This window comes from Anolis sagrei, chromosome 9 (genome assembly GCF_037176765.1).
Source record: "Anolis sagrei isolate rAnoSag1 chromosome 9, rAnoSag1.mat, whole genome shotgun sequence".
Classification (NCBI taxonomy): Eukaryota; Metazoa; Chordata; class Lepidosauria; order Squamata; family Dactyloidae; genus Anolis; species Anolis sagrei.
Window position 1 is genome coordinate 34,143,826 of NC_090029.1, and position 18,373 is coordinate 34,162,198.

Sequence of the window (18,373 nt, forward strand, 5' to 3'; positions counted from 1 at the left end):
TCCTGACGTTACAACAGCAAAACAACAGAGGGGAAACAAACAGGCACATAAAATCACTCTCAACAAAAGATTCCCCCCAGGCACTTCCAAGCCATTGAATGCTAATCAAGGTGATCAGCTGAAACATTCACACCTAGCCCCAGCAGACAAAAGTCCTTTGTCTCACCCTGGTCATTCCACAGATATATAAACCCATTTTTCCTACTTCCAACAGACCTCACTACCTCTGAGGATGCTTGCCATAGATGCAGGCGAAACATCAGGAGAAAAATTGCCTCCAGAACATGGCCATATAGCCCAGAAAAACGTACAACAACCCAAAGAGGGCTGCTCTTCTAGGATCCTCTTTTATTTCCCCAAACACATTGGAGAACAACACTTTTCGAGATGTGCCTGAAGAATTGCACAAGTGCCAAGGATTCAATCTCCAGTCAGCTGGCGCACCATCTGATGCACAGAACTCTCCCCTGCTTTCTGAAGGGCCCAGGGCTATTGATTGTGTTTGCAATGAGCTGTGGCACTGCTAGAGAGCTCTTGGCATAAACTGCACTTCGTCTCCTCCCCTCCCATTCTTGGCAATCTCTACCTGGCTGCTACAATGCTCCCAGATGAGATGAGCCGCCTGTTGTCCATCTCCCGTTCCAACATACTGTCACCACATGAATGCCAAGACAGGTGTAGACCTGAAGGCACAGCAGGTGGTGCCACCTGTGCCCATTAAGACCGGCTACCCAGCTGTGACAAAGGGCCATTCATCCACCAGGTAGGAAACACCTCGACCATTTTCTGTGCCTGAATTTTCCCTGGATTCTTTCAGCTTTAAATTAGCTGATTTTATTTTCTGGAGCGAAACTGGTGCATTAGGAACCTTTCATTATTCAGTGTAGTTTCTGCCCAAAGTGCTCAGCGTAAGGGAAGCTGGTGGCACTACAAGTTTTGCTGAGATTTTGGTTCCTTCATGTCTTTTCCCCTGACGTGCATCACTAAAGAATAGTGTAGCACTTTGATGGGACATCATAGCAATGCAAATTTAAGGTAAAAGAATAAACTACCAGTTTGGTTAGTTATTTGTATAAGGAATGAAATTAGGTGCCAAGTTATTATTTGCTTCTGGCAGCCAAATATGTTGGGCCGGCACTATCCTTCAGCAATTTAGTTAAGTTATATTGTTATTTATTAGGGCTGGGCGGTTTCATTTCGTTAATTCGTAATTCGTTAATAATTCGTTATTTTTTTCAATTACAAAATGATAATGAACCATTCTGGAGCAATTATTAAAAAAAACGAATTTTCAAAAACGTTTTGTAAATGCTTCGTATTTCGATATTGTATTTGTTTCGTTATTGTTTTGAGGTCGTTTCGTTATTATTTCCGCATGTCTGGGCCAGTTTTATGGTTTAATTAGTGAAAAAAAATTATAATATCACACCAACAGTCAAGAACAGAGGGAGAGGGAAGCTTCAGAAGGTTTTGGAGGTTTTTTAGCATATTTCGCGGTCGCGTCCGCCATTAACGAATCGATTCGTTATTGTTTCGGAAATCGATTCGTTAATTTTTTACCATTTACGAAATTTCGTAAATATCGAAGTTTTTAAAAGGAAAATTTTGTAATTATTTTAAATATCGAAACAAAAAAAACCCCCAAATACAAATCGATTTTAGAAACAAATTTTTCTGTTGTTACTCAGGCCTATTATTTATGTATCGTGTCTGAAGCGAATTGAGAATACAGTTATAATGTATAGGAAAAAACCACAAATAGAGTTTAAAACTTGACTTTATACTAAATGTCCTTTGACCAGAAGCTGGCCACTTGGAGTGCCTCTCATGTTACTCTGAGAAGGTCCTCCAATGTGCATATGGCAGGGCTCAGGCTGCATTGTATTATTATTATTATTATTTTTATTATTATCTTTATTTATACCCCGCTAACATCTCCCGAGGGACGCGGTGCAGCTTACAAGAGGCCGAGGCCCAACACATTAATAAAACAACAGCATAACAAATACAACAATAAATAAACTCTTAAAGCAAAACAATAAACATTAAAACAATAGCAATAAACATTAGACAATAACACCATGACACATTTAAAAACTGAGGCCGGGCCAAATGTAATGAATAAAATTTTAAAAATGCTGGACATGACAGGTGAAATGGATAGGTTTTTGGAAATAGGTGCTGTGTGCAATCTTAAATCTCTAATAAAGTGCATTTGGGACATAGTGCTAGGAGTTTCCTATTCTGGGAAGGGACACTGGAACAACCACGTCTTCAAGGTCTTCCTAAAGACTGCCAACGTTGGGGCTTGTCTGATGTCCTTTGGGAGAGAGTTCCAGAGTCGGGGGGCCACCACAGAGAAGGCCCTGTCCCTTGTCCCCACCAAACGCGCTAGCGACGCAGGTGGGATGAGCAGGGCCTCTCCAGATGATCGGAGCGATCGTGTGGGTTCGTATATGGAGATGCGGTCATGCAGGTTGTGACGGCGCGAGTGGCGCCACCTATGTATAGAACTGTTGGTTGTAAGATTTAAACATGCTTAATCCTGCCCCTTTTTACGCTGCTTATGTATAATTGTATGGATTGGTTGCTTGTAGCTGTCAATCAGTACTGTTTGGCTCCACCTCTTTCTACAAAAGGGGAGAACTTCCTTTTTCTTCTTCATTCTGCCATCAGAGTTCCTGCAACATGGACGTGAGTAAGAGGATTGCTTCTAAAAGATCCTGATTTATGTTACCTCTTAGCACCAGTTCTGAGGTTTTTAACACCTGGGACTCATGCTTTATGTCCAGATCATCCTGGATTACATTGAGGAGACCCAGGCGCCTTCAAGCTGGTTCTTTTGGCACCAGAGGAAGATCCTGAATCTTCAAGACATAGGCCATTTGAACTGGGGTTGTGGTTTGCTCCAACATTCACAGCCATTGAGGAAAGAAGAATCTTGGTGAGGCTTCTCAGCTTCAACCCCCTTGGACCCAGGACTGATTGAGACTGTAATGTATGTTTTTCTTCACCCTTCTAAAGTTTTCCAGCTCATTGGCTTGAAGAAATGACTTTGTGATAAATAAAACTTATCTTGAAGCTATTTACAGCGTTTTGGGTTTTTGGGAGTTCCAGTTTCCTATAGGAGGGCAAGAAGCAATCCCCTGGGGGAAAGATGCCACATCCATCCCCCCTTTATTGAGAATAATAGCCCCCGGGGCACACAGGTAGTAAGTGGTCTGTGGTTTGCTCTTCTCCGTACTCACATGTCGTGGACTCCACTTTGTGGCCCCATTTCTTAATGTTAGCTTCATTTTGTGGTGCCAGAGCACAGTCTGTTCAGCATCTTCCAAGTCAGTGTCACCCAGTCTTTTGTGTGCCCAGGAGGGAGTTTCTCATCTGGTACCACTGTTTGAGGTTTATTTATTTATTTACAACATTTCTATCCTGCTCTTCTCAACCCCCCCCCCCCGGGGGGGGGGGGTTGGACTCAGAGCGGCTAACACTGGCAACAATTCGATGCTGCAATATCACAATATAACAACAATAAAACCATAAATACACAAAAGATTATACACAGTCATATAGACGTTTCCATTATCATAATAATCATATGGTCCAGTTCAGTGTCCAAAGTGCTGTTGTGCCTGCTAGCCAAAAGCCTGGCTCCAAAACCACGATTTCAGTTTTTTTCCTAAAGGAAAGGAGGGAGAACGACGATCTAATCCCATTGGGGAGCGAATTCCACAAGCGGGGGGTCACCACCAAGAAGACCCTGTCCCTCATCCCCACCAGACGTGTTTATGATGCCGGTGGGCCCGAGAGCAGGGCTTCTCCAGCAGGGCTGTAGCCAGAAAAAAAATTCGGAGGGGGTTGAAAATTTTGGAGGGGGTTGAAAATTTCGGGGGGGGGGGGGGTTGAAACCTGCCTCCTAGCTCATGCTGAAGGAAAGAGCTCAGCAGGCGGCAGAGAAGCCTTCCATAGCCTGCAGCTCTGCCCTTGTCAACCACCTCCACCAAGTCTGGCCTCCTTAATGAGAGCATTCAACACCCCCCCCCCCAAACTTGGTTGCTTCGCTACATCGGCTATTGCTGCAAGTGATGACAGTGTGAATAAACTGTCAATATTTGCTTGAGATGGTGCTTGCGGTTCTGGAGGGACTCTTAATTTTTTGTGTCTCATAGACTTAGCATGGGGATTTGGTTAACCAGTTAAAAAATTCATGAGTAAAACAGGTTTTTTTTTTTAACCTGAAAAATTTCGGGGGGGGGGGGGGGTTGAACCTTTAACTCCCCCCCCCCCCCCCCCCGGCTACAGGCCAGCTCCCCAGTAGATATTAAACTACGAGGCAGAATGTAGAGGGTGATACGTTCGGACAAGTAAGCTGGGCCGGATCCGTCCAGGGCTTTATAGGTCAAAACCAGCACTTTGAATTGTGCTCGGAAATGGACCGGCGGCCAGTGTTCCAGATTTTTAACTTGCCACTTTTGGACTCTTGCTTGCTGAGGTGTTCCTGTAGATCTTAGGAAGCTGTTTCTTGATTTAAGGCATTGGCATGCTGGCTGATATCCGAACAGAGGATGGGTTGGAGATGTCACTGCCTTGGTCCTTTCATTACTGACTGCTACTTCCTGGTGGATGTCAGGTGATGCAGTACTGGCTAAATAGTATAATTTCTCCAGAGATATAGATCGTAGACATCCTGTTATAATGCAGCATGTCTCATTAAGAGCCACATCCACTGTTTTAACGTGGTGGGGTGTGTTCCACACGGGGCATGCATATTCAGCAGCAGAAGAGCAAAATACAAGGGCAGATGCCTTCACTGTGTCTGGTTGTGACCCCCAGGTTGTGCCAGTCAGCTTTCATGCGATATTTTTATATTGTTATAATATGTTGATTTACTTCTGTTGGTTTCCTGGGGTCTAGGTCATGCTAAATGGCTTCACCGTACTGCAGATAATTTCAGTTCTCTAAGAGCAGTGACCCTGGTTTGTACTCTTTTGACATCTTCTGCATGTAGCTATTTGACATCTTTTATATCAAAATAATATTGAAATTCCAGTTTCATAGCAACTGCAAATGCCGGTCATGAATTATTCTATTATGATGAACAAAAGATCACTGGGATCTTTGCCAGCGCAATCCTTCTCGCCGTTAACCTCTTTTATGGCTCTATAGTTCTGATGGCAAAAAGTTCCCGCTTGTCGTTTAGAAGATGAACTGGGCAGACACAGTGCAACAGACATAATTTACTGGGTAACGGGCCAATATGTGGGGCTTTCTCCCTGCTTCAGAGGGTTTAGTAAGGTTGGCCTAAAGCAAATCTTGTGAAAATGAGTGCTTTGCAGAGTGAGGGATGAGGGAAATCAGAAACTGTTCAGGTTATCCTGAGCTAGTTGAAGACATTATGATATGGTGCATGTACAGGAAAAAGGAAGGAAAAAGGAAGAGGGGCCACCCAAGGACAAGATGGATGGATGGCATCCTTGAAGTGACTGGCTTGACCTTGAAGGAGCTGGGGGTGGTGACCGTCAACAGGGAGCTCTGGCATGGGCTGGTTCATGAGATCAGGAAGAGTTGGAAGCAACTGAATGAATGAACAACAATAACACAATATACCAATGACCTTGGATTGACAACTTAACCTTATCTCAACATGAGTCCTCATGGACCACAAGTTAAGCATGAGCCAATAATGTGAAGTGGCAGCTAAAGAAGCCAATGGGATTTTGGCCTGCATCAACAGGAGCCTAGTGTCTAGATCCAAGGAAGTCATGCTACCCTTCTACCTTGATCAGACCACACCTGGAAATCACATTATGTCCAATTCTGGGCACCACAATTGAAGGGAGATGTTGACAAGCTGGAATGTGTCCAGAGGAGGGCGACTAAAATGATCAAGGGTCTGGAGAACAAGCCCTATGAGGAGCGGCTTAAGGATCTGGGCATGTTTAGCCTGCAGAAGAGAGGCTGAGAGGAGACATTATTATTATTATTATTATTATTATTAATAATAATAATAATAATAATAATAATAAAAGAACCAAGGCAGAGACATCTCCATCTCATCCCCTGTTTGGGTATCAGCCAGCACATCAACGACTTAAATCTAGAAATAATTTTCTAAGATCTACAGAGACACTCGCTGGAACACCTCAGCAAGCGAGCGTCCAAAAGTGGCAGGCTCAAACCAAGAACCTCAACCAATGGCTGATACCAAAGGAGAGACTCCCCCCTGGGCACACAGAAGATGGGGCGACTTGGAAGGCGCTGAACAGGGGTGATTTGAATGCAATATTCCTGCTTCTTGGCAGGGGGTTGGACTGGATGGCCCATGAGGTCTCTTCCAACTCTAGGATTCTAGGATTCTTTGAACAGACTGCGCTCTGGCACCACGAGATGCAGAGCCAATCTTAAGAAATGGGGCCACAAAGTGGAATCCACGACATGCGAGTGTGGAGAGGAGCAAACCACTGACCACCTGCTGCAATGCAACCTGAGCCCTGCCACATGCACCATGGAGGACCTCCTTGCAGCAACACCAGAGGCACTCCAAGTGGCCAGCTACTGGTCAAAGGACATTTAATCAACTACCAAACTTGAACATTTTCTGTTTTGTCTGTCTGTTTCTTTTGTTCTGTTAGAAACATAATACAATTGACTGGTTGCCCTGACACGGTAAATAAATAAATAAATAAATAAATGTTATTATTTCTGGTATTTTTACCACGTCTCTTCTCTACTTCTGAAGGGGGACTCAGGACATGATGAGGGCCATGTATAAATATGTGAGGGGAAGTCACAGAGAGAAGGGAGCAGGCTTGTTTTCCACTGCCCTGGAGACTAGGATGCAGAACAATGGCTTCAAACTACAAGAAAGGAGATTCCACCTGAACATGAGGAAGAACTTCCTAACTGTCAGAGCTGTTCAGCAGTGGAACTCTCTGCCCCGGAGTGTGGTAGAGGCTCCTTCTTTGGAGGCTTTTAAGCACAGGCTGGATGGCCATCTGTCGGGGGTGCTTCGAATGGTATTTTCCTGCTTCTTGGCAGAATGGGTTTGGACTGGATGCCCCAACTGTAGAATTCTATGGTGCCAAATAAAAATCTATATAAATAAAAATGTAATGTTTGTTTGTGGGATTAACATAACTCAAAAACCACTGGATGAATTGACACTAAATTTGGACACAACACACCTATCAGGCCAACGAGTGACCATCACTCATAAAAACACTAAAAAAAACCCAGCAGAAAGGACTTAAAATGCCAAAGACAAAAAAATTTTCAATGCATGCACAAAACCACATATATTCAAATACACACAGGCATATATGCATAAATATACACACAAAACACATATACAGAAACTGGGCCGCAGCAATGCGTGGCCGGGGACAGCTAGTCTATATAAATAAAAATATAATGTTCGTTTGTGGGATTAACATAACTCAAAAACCACTGGACGAATTGAGACCAAATTTGGACACAATATACCTATCAGGCCAACACGTGACCATCACTCATAAAAACACTGAAAAACACTGTGGAAGGGACTAAAAAAGCCAAAAAATAAAAATTACATTTACAACACATGCATAAAACTACATATATACACATATATACACAGACTGCAACACACTGGATGAAATGACACCAAATTTGGACACAACACACCTATCAGGCTAACAAGTGACCATCACTCATAAAAACACTGAAAAACACTGCGGAAGGGACTAAAAAAGCCAAAAAATAAAAATTATATTTACAACAAATGCATAAAACCACATATATACACAGACTGCAACACACTGGATGAAATGACACCAGATTTGGACACAATACACCTATCAGGCCAACGAGTGACCATCACTCATAAAAACACTGAAAAACACTGTGGAAGGGACTAAAAAAGCCAAAAAATAAAATAAAAACACATTACAACGCATGCATAAAACCACATATATACACAGACTACAACACACTGGATGAAATGACACCAGATTTGGACACAATACACCTATCAGGCCAACGAGTGACCATCACTCATAAAAACACTGAAAAACACTGTGGAAGGGACTAAAAAAGCCAAAAAATAAAATAAAAACACATTACAACGCATGCATAAAACCACATATATACACAGACTACAACACACTGGATGAAATGACACCAGATTTGGACACAATACACCTATCAGGCCAACGAGTGACCATCACTCATAAAAACACTGAAAAACACTGTGGAAGGGACTAAAAAAAGCCAAAAAATAAAAATTACATTTACAACACATGCATAAACCACATATATACACATATATAGATATATACACAGACTGGGCCATAGCAACGTGAGGAGCGGCTTAGGGAACTGGGCATGTTTAGCCTGAAGAAGAGAAGGCTGAGAGGAGATATGATAGCCATGTATAAATATGTGAGAGGAAGCCACAGGGAGGAGGAGGGAGCAAGCTTGTTTTCTGCTTCCTTGGAGACTAGGATGCAATGGAACAATGGCTTCAAACTACAAGAAAGGAGATTCCATCTTAACGTGAGGAAGAACTTCCTGGCTGTGAGAGCCGTTCAGCAGTGGAACTCTCTGCCCCGGAGTGTGGTGGAGGCTCCTTCTTTGGAAGCTTTTAAGCAGAGGCTGGATGGCCATCTGTCAGGGGTGATTTAAATGCAATATTCCTGCTTCTTGGCAGAATGGGGTTGGACTGGATGGCCCATGAGGTCTCTTCCAACTCTTTGATTCTATGATTCTATGATTCTAGGGGATGGCTAGTAGCAAAGTAAAAACTTGGAACACATTCCCTGAGAAAATCCAGATTGTCCAAGGTTTGGTGTAAACACCAGCACTGAAGGAAAATGTATGCATAAACGTAAACATTGTGATGAGACGCCAACAGGCCATCTCTCCCTGAGCCCTGCAATTCGCTTGGCAAGTCCCTCTTCTCCTAAATTCATTTTTCATCAATTTCTGCAATCTTATTAGTCCCTGACGCAAGTCCCATTAAAAATGCTGCCAAGGCAAGACAGAATGCATCATTATCCAAACCTTCCACCATTCACGGTACACCACTATCTTGATGTCTCCGGGAACAGGAAATGTGACAGAGTGATAAATTAATATTTCTGTTTCATTAGGCGGACTTCGGAGGACGTGTACAATTTCTCAAGTTTATTTGATGTAATAGTTTAATGAACTCAAAGGCCACGTTGTACAGTAACTTTAGGAAAGAAAGGCATCATTACATCCTATGGTAACCAAACGCCCTGCGTAAATAAATAAGAATGCATTAAAGATCCGGAAGGGGATCGATCCATCCATCTTTTCTTACTCTTGTGAGCAAACCAGGTGAAATTTCAGTTTGGTGGCTGGCACCCACTCCATTAGAGTTTGGGGCAATTTACATCCCATTAAAAGCAATTTACTTGTAATATAGGTAAAGGTAAAGGTAGTCCCCTGACATTAAGTCCAGTCATGTCTGACTCTGGGGTGTGGTGCTCATCTCCATTTCTAAGCCGAAGAGCCAGCGTTGTCCGTAGACATCTCCAAGGTCATGTGGCCGGCATGACTGCATGGAGCGCTGTTACCTTCCCGCCGGAGCGGTACCTATTGATCTACTCACATTTGCATGTTTTCGAACTGCTAGGTTGGCAGAAGCTAGGGCTGACAGCGGAAGCTCACGCCGCTCCCCGGAATCGAACCTGCGACCTTTCGATCAACAAGCTCAGCAGCTCAGTGCTTTAAACCATTGCGCCACCGGGGGCAATATACTACTTGTAATATACTACAGCTAATTTTTTTTTGCAGTAGTACCATTGGTATGAGGTTGTGATGAAGTAGATCAGGTTGTGACGAATTGGTTATGATGATGTGGATCTGAGGAGCCCTCGGTGGCGCAATGGGTTAAACCCGTGATGGTGAACCTATGACACGCGTGTCAGCACTGACACGCATGACTCTTTCTGATGACACGCGCATACAGAGAAGTCCACCTTATAAGAGCCAATCTAATTCCATCCTTAAATTTGTAAAAGGCTCTACAAATTTAACATCTGCACGTTTGAGCATTGCTCACTCCATAACTCAGCATGGAATATACATTTTTCTTATTTAAACTATAAATGTTGCAAAATTATGTTGTTGTTTTTCTCGAAGTTGACACCCCACCCAAGTTATGCTCAGGTTTTTGGCCAGTTTTGACACACCAAGCTCAAAAGGTTGCCCATCACTGGGTTAAACCCTTGTGCCAGCAGAACTGAAGACCGACAAGTTGTAAGTTTGAATCCGATGAGAGTGTGGATGAGCTCCTTCTGTCAGCTCCAGCTCCCCATGTGGGGACATAAGAGAAGCCTCCCACAAGGATGGTAAAACATCAAAACATCTGGGCGTCCCCTGGGCAACATCCTTACAGATGGCCAATTCTCTCACACCAGAAGCAACTTGCAGTTTCTCAAGTCACTCCTGACATGGACAAAAAAAAAAAAAAAGTGGATCAGAGTAAGAGAAGCAGGATTGGTTCAACATGGTCATCTGACATTATTCATTTTCACCAATCACCTTCCAAGGAGTATATAACCCTTATATTGATAAGGCATGAATACAAAAAGAACTACCAATAGCTCGCCATTATGATTTTGAATAATACTGTCTAGTACATGTTTTTTTGTCTCACGCTAATGATTATAATGTACTTCTAGCTGCACTAATATAATTATTCGTATTGTTATCATCTCCATACAAAAGTCTATAATGTAGAATACAATATGTATAGATATATATATATATATAGCAGTTTTAGTAACTGGTACACAAGATTGAATACAATATAGTTTGCAGGCTACTGCTGCCAGGTATTTCTATCATACAAAAAAAAGTCCATCTTCCCTGAATTTCACAATTCCCAGCAAGGGCTGAGCCTTGCTTACTATGACCCGTGGCATTTGTTACACTCGTTAAATATCATCCTCCTGACCCAGCAAGAGAAATCGGCATGTCTATGGAGACCAGAATTTGGACAAGTTACTTTCTTTGAGTGAAGACTCCCAGAAACACAACCAAAATTAGTCATTGCCCTACTGAACTCAAACTCCCAGAAGTCCTAGTCAGCTTACCAGCTGTTAGGAATTGTGGGAGTTGGAATCCAAACTACCTGGAGGTTGAGAACCACTGAAGTAGAGGGACCTTCTGCACTTGCTTTGGTTCACTAGAAGAACCCTCTCCAAATGCTCCAATATATTTGAGACCAGAATAGTCATTAGTAAGACAAGAGACAACCGGCTTCCAGAAATTGCTCCCTTCCCAGTCTTTCAAGGGAGTTATGAGGGTTGAATGAAAAGTTATGCCTCCACCTTTGTTACTTGGGTTTGGATGCTTGCCATAGACAATTTCAACAGAAAGGAGGAAACCATGAAAATGAACAAAATCTGGCTACCAGTATTTAAAAAAACTCTAAAATTACAACAACAAAACAGCAGAGAGGAAACAACCAGGCACATCTTAACACCTCTCAACAAAAGATTTTCCCAGGCTCAGGCAGGCCTTCAAATGCTAGTCAAGGTGGTCAGTTGAAACATTCACACCTAGCTCTAGCAAAGAAGAGCTCTTTGCCCCACCCCAGCCATTCCACAGATATATAAACCCATTGCCCTAATTCCAACAGACCTCACTACCTCTGAGGATGCTTGCCATAGATGCAGGCGAAACGTCAGGAGAAATGCCTCTAGAACATGGCCATATAGCCCGAAAAAACCCCCACAAGAACTTAATATTTTAATAAATCAAACACAGAAATAATCCTTAGAATGTGCTCTTTAACTACCACTATTCACTTTTTGACATAATCACCAGATAATTGGATACATTTCTGCCAAGAATGAACAAGTTTTCTGAAGCCGTAACAGAAGAAGTCGACACTCTGATGCCGCAACCCATCGTGTACAGATCTTCTGATAGCCAAGCAAAGCAATAATGTGACCCACACGTTCTTCTGAAATGCCAATTATGCTTGACATTTCTCTCTGAGTAATACGACGTTTGTCCTGAATCAATCTGTTTGTGAAACTCGGTTGTTGCTGTCACAAGACATCCAACTCTTTGTTTCTCATGCAAGTCAGATGTTCCCACCTCAACATCTTTAAACTTACTCGCCCAACGATGCACAGTACTCACACCAACACAACCCCATCAACAGCTTGCATTCTCTGATGAATCTCCTTTGGGGTGACACCTTCTGCTGTCAGGAATTCAATGACTGCACGTTGCTTAAGTCGCATTGACCGACCATCTGCGCAGGGTTCTATACTTCGCACTTTAACAACACAACCATTCAATGCTAAAGCTTCCTGCCTAAATGGAACTGTAAAGGAGAGTCTACTGAACAAGCCAGTACTTGTTGCATACCAGTACTGCCACCTGTTGAGGAGTTACGAAGGTGGAGACATTACTTTTCCGAACTTTAACAACACATCTATTCAATGCTAAAGCTTCCTGCCTAAATGGAACTGTAGAGGAGAGTCTACTGAACAAGCCAGTACCTGTTACATACCAGTACTGCCATCTGTTGAGGAGTTACGAAGGTGGAGGCATTACTTTTCATTCAAACCTTGTATTATTCATATCCCTACATTCATAGTTATTTTGATGATATGTCCAAGAATCAGAAGAGTACAGTTCAAACTTTTTTAATTTGATTGTAATCGTCTGACCAGAAAAGACATTGCTACAAAAATAATGTGGTTTTTAAAGATAGGAGCGTATGCTATTGTTTTGGAAAGTTGATCTCAACACTCAACTAAAAACCCAGATAGGAACTGCTTTTCACCAGATTCTTTTTGGTCTATAGCAAATGTCAGGGATGGAGAACAGGTGTCACTCCAGATGTTAGGCCTCAATCCCCATCATCCTTCACCATTGGTGCTAACTAGAATGGGTGGGCTTTGCAGGCCAGTGATATCTAAAGAGCCAAACAGTTTGCATCCCTGACTTGTGTACTCAGAGAACAACAAGGTCTTATGACAAGACCCGGTTACAAAGAGCCCTTTTGGATTCCCAGATCCCAAATCCCACCCTTCCCAAGGCTACAAATTTGCTTTTGAAACGGAACAAAGAAGGAATACATAACCACCAACAATGTACTCAGATTTGTCAAATTTCCGAGAGTGTCATCCGAGCTCTTATCTCTCTGACGAAATCCATATTGTTCAAGAATGACCAGTCGTCTATAATATCTCAATATAAAATTCCTATTGGTACAGGGAAGAACAAAATCCTCTCTCTTCCTCCATTTCCAATCTTGTAAAATAGTTCTATCTTCTTTTCCAAAGCAAGGGAGAATTCACTTGTCATGATGTGTAAAAATGTAAACCCATCGCCATTCGTTTTGCAAAATGCTTTGCCGTTCAAAAGGATCAGGAACCCAGCACTTCTTTGCATGCTCCTATGCTGCATTCTCTTGGAATAGCCTTTCCCAGTGAACAGTTACAACCATTCCCATGAAAATCCTGCACAGGATATTTGGAGAAACGTTATATACAAGGCTGTGATGTATCCCTCCGCAACCAGAATCATGATTTCATAGTGCATATAGGGACCACGATGACAAGGATCACAGTACAGGCAGCTGCTGCAATCAAGGCAGCTATTTTGCAAACTTTTGCTCTTCTGAACTCAGCTTCTTTGCGCTTCAATAGTGAGTCATAGCCTGGCGTGTATATGTCCTCCATCCAGTATTCCAAATTGTTGGGATTTAAAGATTCTTGAGTCTGGAAACATAAATGAAAAGGAAAAATAAAATAAGAGGAAAGCCATTAAGTTTTTCCCTTCTTTCTCTTACATTTACAACTGGGAAAGAAATCGTTAGGCTTGGGTAACCACGGAAAATTTTGGTTCTAAACTCGTTTTGTTTTTAGGGGGCCCTTGCGTTTCGTTTTTTTTAATAATTCCAAAATTTTCCTTTTAAAAATTTCGAAATATACGAAATTTTGTAAAATTACGAATCGATTCGTTAATGGCGGACGTGATTGCGCAATATGCTAAAAAAACCTCCAAATGTGACAGGGGGAACTTCTGAAGCTTCCCTCTCCCTCTGTTGTTGACTGTTGGTGTGATAAAACAAACAACAACTACAAAACTTGCACCAGACATGCGAAAATAATTACGAAATAATTACAAAATAATTACAAAATAATAATGAAATAATTACAAAATAAATTGAAAAAAAATTTCGAATCTAATTTACTCCTCGCACTATTTCTGCATGGCTCAATATTGGATCGTAAGCTAATTTAAATACGAATTAATAACGAATTACGAAATTAACGAACGAAACCACCCAAGCCTAAAAATCATACCATATACAAAAGAAGGTCAGGAAAAAGCCAGAGTTCATTCAGTTTTATTAAGGCTGGGTTAAGATATTTCTTATTGATGTAAAATAATAAATAATAATAAACCTTTATTTATACCCCGCTACCATTTCCCAGAGGACTTGGTGTGGCTTACAAGAGACCGAGCCCAAATACATCAGTAAATTTATTTATTTATTTATTTAGCAGTTTTGTATACCAGTCTTCTCACCTCCGTTCGAATATTACAGACAGTCATTAAAACATTATATTCGAAATCACACTAAAACCTTAAAATAGCAAAATACAATCAAATAATTACAGTGGTCAGTCGTCATCAAAAATCATTATTCGTCGTCATCCATCCATGTCACAGGATCATGGCTCATTCGTCGAATGCCAATCCCCAAAGCCAAGTTTTCACCTGTTTCCTGAACGTTAAGATAGAAGGGGCAGTTCTGATCTCCAGTGGAAGGGAGTTCCAGAGTCGAGGGGTCACCACCGAGAAGGCCCTGTCTCTCGTCCCCACTAGCCACGCCTGTGAGGCCGGTGGGATCGAGAGCAGGGCCCCTCCAGATGATCTTAGCAATCTTGATGGTTCATAGGAGAGGATACGTTCAGACAGGTAAATTGGGCCGGAGTTGTTTAGGGCTTTATAGCTTAAGACCAGCACTTTGAATTGTGCTCGGAAGCTGACTGGCAGCCAGTGGAGCTGGCGCAACAGAGGAGTCGTATGCTTCCTGTACCTCGCTCCCGTTAGTAGTCTGGCTGCCGCATGTTGGACTAATTGAAACAACAACAACAATACAACAAAATGAACTCAAAACAAAGCAATAAACATTAACAACACACCACGACGCATTAAAATCTATGGCAGGGCCAAATGTAACAGTTAAAATTAAAAATGTGCTGGGCATGACCAGGTGACAAGGGTCCCTGCTATAGATGTTCCTGCTATAGAGAGTGAAAAAGAAGTGCAGTTTCCCACAGCAAGGCATGAGAGTGTGGAAACGGAAGATAGCAGCCAGGTGCAGATTGAGTCCGAAAGAGAGGATAGCTCTTTGCCTAGTTCTCAGCAGTGGAGCTCTCTGCCCCGGAGTGTGGTGGAGGCTCCTTCTTTGGAAGCTTTTAAACAGAGGCTGGATGGCCATCTGTCAGGGGTGATTTGAATGCAATATTCCTGCTTCTTGGCAGAATGGGGTTGGACTGGATGGCCCATGAGGTCTCTTCCAACTCTTTGATTCTATGATTCTGTGATCTGTCAAGTAGGAAATTTAGGTACTGCCTACGTTGGGGGGGGGGGGGGGGCTAATTTAACTAATTTACAATGCCATAAAAATCTCCAGCAAGCCTGCAAAGAATGAGAAGTACTTTATCAGTGTCACAAATAGACGGTGGAGGGTCTAAGTTTCCCCGTGCTAGACCATGTAAACCAGATTAAAAAGCTAGGCAGAAGTTGAGCTTCTTCCAAATGCTTATTACTGTATGTTTACAAGAGGATGTATCTTGAGTCTGCTGAAAAATCCAGGCATTGACAATAAGCTTTCCAAACTTGGCTTCATTTGCCTGCCTGCTTGCAGTTTTGCAAGGGGGTGAAAAAGGAAGCTTATTATACAGCAACTGCCTCATGCTCCCTTGCTGCAATGCTTTCTACTATTAATTTGGCAGCCTCGCTAAAAACAGGCTACACAATGTCCTTAAGATAAGTCATCGCAACACCTTCTGACTGAAAGCGATGACTGCTAAAACCCTTGGGCCGCAGGATGGCTGGTTAATTAATCCTCAGCCTTGAAACCTGTGAAAAGCATCAGGTCTGTGTGGAACTGGGACAAAGAATATCACAGCCTAAAAGAAGAACTTGGGTGGGATTCTGGATGATTGAGGTCTGCACATCTCCTCACCCATCAAACTGAATGCAGCAGCTGTGGATGACTGCCAAACTTGGCATCAGTCCATTGAATCTCGGGCAGATGTCCAGGTCCTAATGCCTTGCCAAAGCACAGAACTCTGCTGAGGATCGTCTTCAGAATCCCATACTCTGCACCTCGAGGTACCCACTGTCCTCTGAACCACCCACAGTGCTCTTGAGGACAATTACATCAGATAGCAGTGATGTTCAATGTATTGTCGAAGGCTTTCATGGCCAAAATCACTGGGTTGCTGTAAGTTTTTCAGGCTGTATGGCCATGTTCCAGAAGCATTCTCTCCTGACGTTTTGCCTGCATCTATGACAGGCATCCTCTGAGGTTCATCTGAGGATGCCTGCCATAGATGCAGGTGAAATGTCTGGAGAGAATGGTTCTGGAACATGGCCATACAGCCCAAAAAACTTGCAGCAACCTAGCAGTGATGTTATTTGGAAGAGTGCTTCACTCTATAGAGGAAGATGGAGCAAAGGGAAACCAAGTCACCTTCTAGGGGTGAATTTTTGTGCTGCAGGCCTCCTAATGTCATGGGTTCTGCTCCTCTAGGATAGGTCACAGAACAGAACCTCATAGCCATCTATGGTCTCCAAACCAAATCCAGCCTGCTAACCAGGAGTCCCCAATCCCTGTCCTACTGGATGACATTAGCCAACTTAGATATATATGACCTCATGCAGTAAATAGTGCCTGTTACCATGGGAAAAAGCATGCATAAGAAATGACTTCTCAGTGGCCTTCGATACCATAGACCATGGTATCCTTCTAGGATGCCTCATGGGAATCAGGCTTGGAGGTCCTTCCTGGAGGGTCACTCTCAGGAGGTGTTGGGGGACATCTGCTCAGCCCCACAGCCTTTGTCCTGTGGGGTCTTGCAGAGTTCCCCATGTTGTTTAGCATCTACATGAAGTCACTGGGGGTGAACATCCAGAGTTTTGAAGTTCGATGCCACCTGTATGCGGATGACATCCAACTCTATTACTCTTTTCCATCTACTACTTTTTTTTGTCGTGTCGGAAGCGACTTGAGAAACTACAAGTCACTTCTAGTGTGGGAGAATTGGCAGTCTGCAAGGACGTTGCCCAGGGGATGCCTGGATGTTTTGATGTTTTGACTATTCTTGTGGGAGGCTTCTCTCATGTCCCCGCATGAGGAGGTGGAGCCGATAGAGGGAGCTCATCCGCGCTCTCCCTGGATTCGAACCTGCGACCTGTCGGTCTTCAATCCTGCCAGCATAGGGGTTTAACCCACTGTGACACCAGGGGCTCCTCCACTTACTACTAAGGAGGCTATTTTGTTCCTGAACCGGTGCTTGGCAGCTATGATAGCCTGGGTTACGGCAAACAAATTGAAATTGAATCCAGAATTTCAGCAGTGGACAGGGGAGCTTTTGCACAATTAAAACTTGTGTGCCAGCTCCGTCTGGGAAGTCTGACTTGGCCACAGTGGTACATGCTTTCATCACATCTTGAATATACTACTGCAATGCACTTTAGCGGGGTTGACTTTGAAGACTGTTCAGAAGCTTCAAGTGGTCCAATGAGGAGCAGCTAGGTTGCTCACTGGAGCAACGTACAGGGAGCATAAAACCCCCTGTTGTGTCAGCTCCATTGGCTGCTAGTCAGCTACCAAGCACAATTCAAATTGCTGGCTTTAGCCTATAAAACCCGAAATGGCTTTGGGCCAACTTACTTATTTGAACATATCTCCCTTTATGAGCTGGTATGAGCGCTAAGATCTGCCGGGGAGATCCTGCTCTTGGTCCCACCACCTTTGCAAGCGCAATTGCTGGGGATGAAAGACAGGACCTTCTTGGTGGCGGCCCCTTGGCTGTGGAACTCTTTTCCTCCCTCCAGGCATTTAGGAAGCAAGTGAAAACCTGTCTATTTAAACAGGCATTTGATGTGTGATGGAAAGGCCATCTTGTCATAATACGGTTAAAATGAAGCAGCAGAACTATGATCTAAGTATTGGTGCAATGCGGGATTTGTGTTTTGGATTATCATGTTTTAATATTGTGTTTTAAGTTTACTGTTTAATGATTTCAATCTATGAGTTAACTGTGTGTACAATTGCGGAATTGAATTGTATATGATGTACGCCGCTCAGAATCCCCTGTAG

General features: G+C 43.0%; 1 protein-coding gene across 2 annotated transcripts in view; it reads right to left on the reverse strand.

The window, feature by feature from the left end:
* Positions 1-9,146: 9,146 nt before the first annotated feature.
* The window catches only part of MINAR1 (membrane integral NOTCH2 associated receptor 1), a 41,300-nt gene continuing 32,073 nt past the window's right edge, over positions 9,147-18,373 (reverse strand). For both annotated transcript variants that reach the window (XM_067471447.1, XM_067471446.1), the window contains exon 4: positions 9,147-13,748. In XM_067471447.1, the coding sequence (XP_067327548.1) occupies positions 13,551-13,748 (198 nt within the window). In that variant the 3' untranslated portion in view covers positions 9,147-13,550. The remainder of the gene's footprint in view (positions 13,749-18,373) is intronic.